The following is a 10,447-nucleotide window of genomic DNA, read 5'->3' as shown; positions in this document are numbered from 1 at the left end:
GTGTGTTACGTTTTTTTTCTCATTCTTACATTGTAACCATTCCGGTATATTTCTCTGATTGATTTATATATTATATTATATATAGATAGATAGAGTAGATAGATAGATTAGATAGATAGATAGATAGATAGATAGATAGATGTTTCGAGGGATAGAATATACTTTATTTATCCTCCGAAGGGATAATTCTTAATGTTTATATGCATGCTTGATTAAGAGATCAATTATTATTAGAATAGTCTTATTGATCAGGGATGAATAGTCTGTTTGGGCTGAAGCTGTCTTTAGGCTGTGTCCATGTGTTGTGGGGGTGGGGAGGGATTGTCATCGATTTGCCATGCAGTTGTTTTGCCAGGATCCTCTCCTTCCATCCACGCCTCCTTCCAGGGTGACATAGCATTAGAGCCTAACGGACAGCTCGGCCTCTTAAATGATTTTGTTCCGTCTGTGGCGTCCTTTTGCCTTGAAGTGGCCCCGCACCCCAGGATCACCGCCTAGCAATCGAATATGGTTGCTCGCACCAACAGATCTGATGAAAACAAATTCGTTGTCCAGACATTAAAGACTGAGCCTCCTCAGGATAGTAAACGCTCAGGCCCTTCTTGTAGCATGTCCTCTGAGTTTGTGGGACCAGTCAGTTTGTTGTCCAGTGTGACACTCCAAGTTACTTATACGTCGACACATATCCACATTCGGGTCCACAGGATGCTGACAGGAGAGGAGCAGGGCTTGTTCCTCCTTAAGTCCACCACCATCTCCTTTGTCTTTGCCATCGTTCAGCTGCAGGTGGTCTCCCCACACCATCTTCACAAAGCCGATCAACCAGGTCTCTGTACTCAGCCCTCCCCGTCTGCCCTCCAGCACACCCACAATGGCCGGGTCATCAGGGTAGTATTTCTGCAGATGACACGACTCAGTGCAGTACTTTAAATTCTGTACTGTATGGTGGTGAAGATATGGAAGGGAGACAGTTACAGTTACCTGGGGGGCCGATGTTACTAAATCAGACGGGTCAGGACAACACAGTTACTTTAATCTCACCAAACTGCGGTCCTGCCCGTCAGATAAGTCATCCCACCCATGGTGATGAGAGGGCACCCACCTCCACCCCATTCTATTGGGGTGACTGGATTATGCGGACTTGCAGGGGGTTTGTGCTGATGGGCACTACTTAATGGTCTGATGGTGTAGCCAGGACCAGGTCTCTCCTTTGACCTTTTCATTGAATTGTGAGAGGTTCAGAGCTTACCAGCCTGTAAGTTCCTCCTAGTTGTTCATCAGGACGTCCTTTTTTTGGGACTGGGACCTATGCAGGGATGTTTTCCAGAGACTTGGCATCTCTGGAAGGTGCAGACTCATGGTTGAAGGTATGCTCTCTCCTCACTTGGCTGAACTGTGATATGTCTGCTGCAGGAGGTGATATTGGGATGTGGGGGCTGTGGGATTGTCCTGGGGTTGTTGCTCAGGAGGGAGAGTAGATGGGGCTGCCAGTGGGTTGGGGTGATCTGAATGAGGGTTGTTTATGGCTACCATGTTTCACTAACCATCATGTCCTTCTTCATATTCAGTCATGGAATTATGCTATGACATGTCATCTGGCCATTGCCCATCATAGACTTTCTACGTATATTCTTTGTGTAGTTGTTCCTCAGTGGGAACAGTCTAGTCCTCTGTACTTTTTTATTATTTTAAAATGAGACCAGGAGCCTGCCATGTTACGTGTGCTGTATTTGAATTATTTCCTATGGTCCCAAGCCGTGCATATGCGTGATTCTTTTTTGTTTCAATTACTTGCCATGTGCCAAAAATAGTGATTTCATTGTTGATTTTTCTTGACTTGCTGCTTGTCTTGCTCAGTGTTCTTTTTTGACGCGTATGGTAAAAGAAATGAAATGCTCAGTTTGGAGGTTTTCTGGCTATAATAGGATGGGCAGCCCACGGACTGACGGGTGAAGGTAGAAGCTCGGACGATTTGTGTTGGATGAAGTGAATTTACAAGGTCATCGCTGTGGATGAATAAGAGGAGCATTAGATTTATATTATGTTATCAGATTTGTTAGTGTATTCTTTGATTGGCGCCTTTAAATAAAATGTATTACTATTACAATATTAATAGATGAATCAAATCAGTCATACTGGGATTCTGTAAGTAATAGTTAGTGTTAGTGTAGGGTGACTCCGTTTAGTCACCACGGCAACTGGTAAACTAGCTTGTGAGACGAGACGAGGTTGTCGCTGTCCCTTTAAGGCGACTCTGACGTTTATGTGTACTCTACTATCATTGGCTGGCTGACTTCCGCTTGGGTTTCCTGTGCAGGGAAGACAAGCATGGCAGGACAGCTGTGGAACAGAGTAAACATCCCCTTCCCCAGTGCCGTTTCTTGTGTCCGTGCACCTTTCAGCTCAGCTACAGGTACGGTTCGTTCATCGGATGCTGTTAGATAAACGTGTCGACTCTGCTAAAAGTCTCTGGGGCAAGATTACAGTGTCTATGCCGCTTGCCACCCACGTGGGAGGGCATGTATAGACACCCCCTGCAGTGTTGATGCTGTACTGTATCGTTGGATATACTGGGATGTTTGAACGCTGTTGCTGTTCTGCAGATGCAGTTGTTAAAGCCCTCTTGGCGGGAAACGACACGGTGCTGAGTCTAATTCGGAGTGAGATTCTGCAAACGGAGATCCGAGTTCTGTACGAGCTGCTGTACATCCTAAACAACAGCTCCAGAGGCAACAAGACGTTCAAAGGCTTAAAGCAGGTGAGGACTGTGGATAAAGCGTCCGAATCTGCCCACGGACAGAGAAACATGCAGGTCATACAGGATCGTCTGTGTGTTAAACAGAAATGTTCCAGAAGTAGAGTTTACCTCACTAACTACACCTTCACTCATCTGCACCTTGCATGTCTCTCTCAGGTTGAACAATGCATAAACAGACTGAAGAGCATGAAGCTTGATGATGCTCTTCAGGAGCTGGCAGAGCTGTGTCCCAGCAGGATTCAAAGGTTGGTAGGTTGGTAGTGATGGTCTGTTTCTGACAGCTATCTACAGGCCAGCATCAAACACAGCTTTTGCTGTTCATGACATACATTGTATGTGAAAGCTGGTATAAATTAAATGCAGTGAGGTAAAACAAAGCACTTAAGCCTGATTGTGTTTCAAATTGATAATGCTTTTGAAGCTTTTTTTTTTTATCAAGGACTTATTTGCCTGTTATTGAAGAGGCACATTTTTTTTAGTATTAACAGGCATTTTTTCCTTGTTAAAGCACTTCTCCGAGGGGTTTTTATTTTTATTATTATGTGGTTGTGTACTGGTTCTCAGGCTCTTTTTCTGTTGAGACTTGTGCAGTCAGTACCGCCACAGACCAATAATGTCTCGATGAGCTCAGGCACCGATCTTTCTCATCAAGTCAGGCTATTTTTTGAATTTGTGGGTTTTGTGTGGTACACTAAGATTTATGGGAAAAGGTCCCTTTTAAAAAATATGTGCTTTTATTTGTTTTAGTTTAATTTTCCCAAGTGTCTTATGTATTGAGGAGAAAAGCAGTTAATTCATTATTGATTTTAATGTTGGAAGTTGTTTATTCACTGTAATGAGATGTGTGTGTGTGTGTGTCATTTGTGTGTTTTAGAGCCCTGAGCATCAAGGCTGGTGAGTGTGATGTTCCCAGTCAACCCCTGCTGGAGTGGCTCTGTCTCAAGGTGCTGGGAGCTGCACAGCTAATGAGCTGCACATTGAATCGCTGCAGCAGAGCTTTCTTGTATCCTTTTCAGAGCACTGTTCTGAAACATGAAGAGTCATCTGAAAGATATCTCTGAAGGTCTGATATTTCTTTGCAAATGCAGATTTAAGTTTGACAATCTTGGCCTTCTTGATGTCACCTCATGGTTTTGCCCTTAAGATATGTTTGCTTCAGACTCTCAAAGCAGCAGATGAAATGGGAGGAGTTTGTCATCTTGAATATGGTGATAACCAGCATGCTCAGTCGTCTCTGGTGAGTGCTCTTCCTTATTGTCACATCTAAAAAGGCTGAGAAATGCAAGAAGATGCGGAATTAAAATCTGTATTAGAAATAGTTTGATTTGTATTCGCTTGGCTTCGTCTAAACCTACCTGCCTTTGTGCTCACTCAGGGTGATTTGCCGTGGTATCCTGGTCAGCCTGCACCCTCTGTATCAGCAGCTCCTGGAGCTCCTCAGAGAAGTATCCAAGGCCCAGCCCATGCCTTTCCTTACAGACATCTCCCTGCCAGCAAATATGACTCAGTTCCTCAGTCCCTCTGATGTATTTTTACTGACTAAGCGGTCAACACACATTTCCTATACCAAAGAGTGCAAGGAGAAGCAGCAGGGGAGGAAGAAATCTTCTGTTAAAGTCAAGAACCAGCGACAGGCGAGGAAGGTTAAAGAAGACCTGGGTGTTGCTGTTGAAAGAGGTGTGGAGCTTTTCCATTTCATTTTATTCTCTGCCTACTTTGTCACATTCAGTGCCCTTTTGATTAATACAGTACACCAGGAAAAGTAATGTAACATGCGAAACGCTTGCATATATTTATGCCTATTTTACATAACCTGTGTCTGAACCTTTATTTAACCCATTGACATGAAACTGACATGAGTATAGGTAGAATTTCCTGCTTGTGTGAAATATTATTTTAATCTTACAGGTTGGAATAGAACTGTAATTGTAAAGCAGTTTCTTCTTTCCAAACCTTGAAACATGCACACACATATTGCACAGTACACTTTTTTTGAGGTTATCTTGTGCTACATGATGGTTGTTTACCAGCTGCTGGTAGTTTATAAAATAATCTTCAAGGTAGCTTTATTTAAATGGCAGCAGATGATTCTGGTGAAAAGAAAAACTGTTTTAATCTAATCTAAATAGCATGCACAGAGAACCAGCACTGACATTACTATTGTTATTTTTTTTCCAGGTATAGTTCTTGACACTGACCTGAAGCCTTTTCTCAAAGTTTTCAAGAACTTGACAGAGGTATGTAAAAAAAAAAAAAAAGAGATGAAATGTTTACTAATCCTTTTTATTATTTAAGTTCAAGTTGTCACCTAATTGTCTCATCTGATCGTTACATCCTTTTGGTACCAAAGGGCAAATCCTTCCCAGGGGAAACGCACAAGGCTGACGAGAAACAGAAGTTCAAGAAACAAGTGAGAGAGGCTGCTACTTTCTCAGACATGGCAACCCATCTTGAAGAAATGATCGAATGGTGCAAATCCCAGAAAATGGAAAAGGAAAAACGCTTCTTAACCTTCTTGCGTTTGAAGTGCCAAAGGATGAAAGGCCTAGAGGCAGCAGGCTACAAGTAAGAGCAAGACTGCGGAATACATACTGAGAGGACTTTTGCAATTCAATACAATAGCTCTGCCAAAACTTTTACCTTTTACAAAGTTTATAATGTTCACTTTCTGCTGACTTTGTTGCAATGTGCCTTAAACAATGGCCACTCTGTGTAGAGTTGTTGACAGTTGCTACTAATACTAATTGTCCATTTGTTTCCCTAGTGTCCAGAGGAAGTTGCAGACCTTCAGACAGGAAGCTCGCTGGGCTTTATCTCCTCCAGGGTCAGTGCCAAGAACCTGTCAGTCTTCTGCTGCAATGAGGAGAAACGCTCACCTGAGAACTCGTTTTCATTCACTCAGGAGTCGATTTAAGTTGTCAGCCGTCAGAGCTAGTGTCAAAAAGAAACAGCTGAAGCGACAAAGGAAGAGGACTGAGTCATCAGTGTCTGGACTGTCAGGGGACAATCAACGCAACAGGACCACATACGAGGCAACATTTCAGACCACCGACTGTGACGGCAGTGATGACATAGATGATATATTTGCCTCAGTAGGTTTGTGACACTTTGGAAATAGACACGTCCAAAGAAACAAACTACTGAATGCTGTGGGGCTCAGTATATGACACATCTGCTTTCAAAAAAAGAGGCTTGGATGGAATTTAAAAATTGATGATTGGACAATGGTTTAATGTTATACAAATGCTAAACAGCAGCAGATGATTGCACAGTGTACTACTGTATTTGACACCAAGCTGAAAAAGCCTTGTTTTATTGACTTCTTCTGGTTTAAAATTTAGAGTCTCTTGCACCTTTGACCACACAAAGCACCACAGGGGAATCTCAGGATGCACTGGTCTAAGAACTGCAATCCCTAGTGGTCATTTAAAAAAGATTTCAACTGGTGTGAACGTAATGTTAAAGGTGATGTTTAAAGGGGATTTCTTTTTTGGCATTTTAGCCTTTATTGGATAGGACACTTACCAGGCAAAGACCTGTTCCATTAACACAGTTATGCATAGTTACTCACACCATTTCAAACTTGTATTGTTCCTGCATAATTTTATGGTGTTGAACACCAAATGAGGCTTTAGCCTCTTTCAGACACTCACTCCCCTGCTGGCTACAGCACGCACACTGTGAAATACAATTATTAGAGCTATTAAGTCCACCCTGTTAAGACAGCACCACAGTGTAATAACATACCATTTCTTATGGACAACGAAATAAAATCAGTGTATTGAACCATGTAATACTCCAAATTAACCTATTTTAAGTGGTAAAAGCCATCAATGTGACAGATTCTGTGTTCATAAGGAGCTTTTGAGATACCGTTTGAGGAGCAGCCTATTAAAGTCCTGAAGGTATTTGTAGCTCCACTTGGTGGAGTTAATAAGTCAGTGCATTGGTGATTAATTCCAGGTTGGTGATTGTTCTCAGATTATTAAATGAATCCCTCAACCTTGTTAAATGTAAAGCCCCTGGCAGAGGCAGTGTGAAAGCAGAGGTGTCATTCTTCTTTCCTATGATTGAGTCTGTGGCTACAGAGTGCTCGTATGAACAGAGATCACACTGGCAGTGAAATGTATTAGTAAGATAGGGTGGCCTCAGCTCTAGGTCTTTCAAGTCTAGTATAGAAACTTTGCAGGTGTCTGGCAGTCCATTTAGACAAACAAAGAGTGGAGGCTGTGCACCAAATTAGAAGCTAAAGGGTTAGTTTTGTTGCAGCCTGTGTTTTTGCTGCCCACTTTCTTATCCTCTGCCAAAGAAGACACAGTCCTCCCATCTGCACAAATACAACGGTGCAGTTTTCTTCCCCCTCACTGAGCCTGCCTGGGTTGAGTTATGGTCTCACATCAGCCCACCAGTTTTATTTGTTCAAATACGTCTACAGATTCTTGATTCCTGTGCTTTATCTTAAACCAGTTAGTCAAGGTCAACTTTTGTTCTCGCCTGCAGTGAAGGAAAGGAGCTGAGGAAAAGCCTTGAATGTCTGCATTCTGCATACATGTGCACATAGGAAGTCAGACCATTTTCTTATCTGCATGTTGGAGTTGAAGTGACTAGGGGGGGGGTATTCACAGCAGCAAAACCTTAATTTAAGGACATTTTTTACCTTTTTTTAGACTGCATTGTTCATGCAATGCACAAAGAATGACTTCGACCTTGCTGCTTTTTAATTAAGAAATACAAAATAAAGTGCATAAACTCAATACAGCATGAATTGGAAGCATGTGTCCGTGGCTCATTCTGTACTGACTGTATAATGTCACCAACTTCCCAATATACAGAGTGTATCTCTGAGCTGACTGTGATTAGGTGATTAAGATGTGTTTACATTAACTGATCTTGTCCTCCTTTACCTTATCCTAAGTCACTTATTAATTTATATAATACTTAGGGACTACAATTTGTTGTCTGTAAACAGTAATACTATTTTAAATGTTAAAATGTAGCTGTCAGTAATTACAGAAAACATGAGTGACTAAAAATAATCAACTAGACAGTAATTAAAAACTCAACCCAGTTACAGAACTGGTAGGCCAATTTCTGCAATAGCTTCACTCTGGTTGATGTCTTTTTTCACCGGTACACCTTTAGAACCTGCATCATAATCTGGCTGGGGCAGCAAGTCTTCAGCACTGTCTGCAGCCTCAGCTAAGGGTAGGGAGGCTATAGATTGCGGGGCACCCTGTCTGTCTAACTTTGTTAACCAAGCTGTATTTAATAGCATATAATTGGAAATAGATAGTTCCACATGGTTGGGTTCAGTGCTGGAATGTTGTTGTTGGAGTAGGAGGTTCTCCAGGGATTCTGCAAATGCATCATTTATGGCCTGTGGGCATATTATGACCTAAAACAGGAGAAAAAATATAAAGGTCTGCACTCCCAATATGCTGTTCTTCAATTTATTTCCCTGCCACCTTAATATCAGCGGGGGAATAGAGCAAGTTTCAGGTCTCAGCTTTTGCATGGCATGGCACGAAGGAATTCTCAACATTTATACTCGGAGGTGTATTAAATCAATCACATCATTACGTCCACAGAGACACAAAAAGCGAAGTAGAGCCACAGAGGCTGAACTAGTGCATCATGCTCTTTTAAGGCAGATCATAACTCAGCCTAGTTTACAATAGCTCAATGATGTAAAGCATACATTTATACCAAGGCCATGAATAAAGTGGGAAAAGCAAGTAAAGCAAACGTCCAAGGTTGAAAAGCTCATTAAGGCCAGAGGGGGACAGTGAATATAAACAGTGCAGCCAGTGCAATATTTTTGTAGTGTCTCCCCCTCATCCATAGGGGCTTTCAATCCCACTGCGTTAATGAGTTCAATATTATGATTATGCCTAGAAATAGGAAATGCAAGCAGATTTTTTGCTTACTAATCCCATTGTTAACGGAGTTCAAATTTCCTCATGAAGTGGATTTTGTTTTTTATATTCAGACTGGGAGGAAATATAACTTTCTTCTATAAATCTTTAATAACTTGGTTTCATCAAGAGAGTGGTGTATGCTCTTTTAATGTCTGTGTCCAAGAATATATGTTAGACAATCCTCTAGAGCATAAAGTTCCCTTCATCAGTGCCATGCTGTACTAGAGGGCTGAGACCTGGAACATAGTGTATGTATGCGCTCTATTCCCCTGCTGTAATTAAGATGGAAAGGGAATAAAGTAAAGAAAAGGGGAATCCACACCTTTATATTTTTCATACGTGTACATATCTGTGCTAACAAAATCTGTTGGGAGAGTATGATGAATAGGACTTTAAAAAGCCCCCAGCTGTACCTTTGCCATCTCTCCATTTACTTTATGTACTCACTTATTCTCATTCAGGGTCATAGAGGGCACTATTGTTACACATTAAAATTGCACTGCCTGTACTGTTGCACATTTTAGCTCAATTTTAAACATAAATTGTATTAGGACATCATCTATTGTATTATCATAAAAGTGACTTTGGCTTCTTAGTTTTACTAAAACTAAAAACTTAACCATTTGTTTTCTCTGGCAAAAACAAATAAAATATAAATTACAAATACATATATCCCATAATATGTTAGTATTCTGGAGATTTTCACTATTGTAGTACAGAGGAGTGCACAAACTTTTATTGGCATATTTGAAATTGGACTCAGATGAGTGTTACAGGTTACTAGTGTTAATGTTTAGCCAAAGATTGAAGTTCATTGGTTTAACCATTATTATATTGTTAAAGGCAATAGCAGTGGTTTTACAGCCACTACAGAATACTTCTTAACATCACAACTCACCATTTTACTGTGGTACCGAGTTTTGGAAATGTAGTTGTTTATTGTACAATTCAATCATCCATTCATTTCAATGCAATTTTAAAATCTAGTCGCACACTTGTGAAACATGCTCTAGTTAAGAAGTTAAAAGGTGCAACAATTTGCCAATTAATCAATACGTTGATTGACAGAAAATTTAATCAATTTAGATTATCAATCAAGTTTTTAAGCAGAAATTGCAAAAATAAATGTGTTTTTCTTAGACTGCTATGATAGCAACCTGAATATATTGGTGAGACAAAACAAGTTAATTGAAAACGAAATTGAAAAAGGCTCAAGAACTTGATGAGCACTTTTTCACATTTTGATAACTTTTTAAAGACCAAACAGAATAAATCAAGAAACAATCAGTAAATGAATACAAGATAATACAATATAATCTAGTTCTCTGCATTAATTTTTGTCTATGTTACATTGAGCAGTCAGTGGCTGCCTGGAACTGTAGGCAACATTAAGTAAGAACATTAAAGGAATCTGAAACAATATAAACAGCATCAGCAAAATAAAAATACTTAATGTGTAGTCATGAGTAGTTAAGAGCTAAAACAAACTGATATTAGATTAGATTCAGCTTCATTGTCATTGCACAAAGTACAAGTACTAAAACAACGAAATGTAGTTAAGCATCTAACCAGAAGTGCAAAAAGCAGTAAAGTGCAGAGTAATGTGAATGTGTACAGGGATATTAAAAAAATAACATATAATATATTATAAGAGTTCGTATTCCCACATCCTTCAAACGGAATACGAGCTCTTGCCTTCTGGCAGAAGGTACAGAATCCCAAAAAGCAAATTGAACTGTTTTAAATACTCTTTCGTACCTACCTCCATCAA

At 40.4% G+C, this 10,447-nt stretch overlaps 1 protein-coding gene across 2 annotated transcripts; it reads left to right on the top strand.

Annotated features, from left to right (window-relative positions):
* The first annotated feature begins 2,208 nt into the window (after positions 1-2,208).
* Positions 2,209-7,512, top strand: nepro (nucleolus and neural progenitor protein). 2 transcript variants are annotated; one of them, XM_035677134.1, is made up of 9 exons: positions 2,209-2,413; positions 2,604-2,812; positions 2,915-3,003; positions 3,633-3,761; positions 3,918-3,995; positions 4,134-4,435; positions 4,937-4,995; positions 5,109-5,323; positions 5,523-7,512. In XM_035677134.1, exons 1-9 carry the CDS (start codon positions 2,329-2,331, stop codon positions 5,860-5,862), a joined length of 1,506 nt encoding a protein of 501 aa, XP_035533027.1. In that variant the 5' UTR covers positions 2,209-2,328; the 3' UTR covers positions 5,863-7,512. The 2 variants fall into 2 exon arrangements, with proteins under 2 accessions (XP_035533027.1, XP_035533028.1); XM_035677135.1 differs by having other exon boundaries at positions 2,228-2,413; positions 2,604-2,758.
* The last annotated feature ends 2,935 nt before the right edge of the window (positions 7,513-10,447 follow it).

The sequence above is a fragment of the Morone saxatilis genome, unplaced genomic scaffold (assembly GCF_004916995.1).
Source record: "Morone saxatilis isolate NCDOM2014 unplaced genomic scaffold, NCSU_SB_2.0 Contig5, whole genome shotgun sequence".
NCBI lineage: Eukaryota > Metazoa > Chordata > Actinopteri > Moronidae > Morone > Morone saxatilis.
This window is presented reverse-complemented; position numbering and strand designations above follow the sequence as displayed.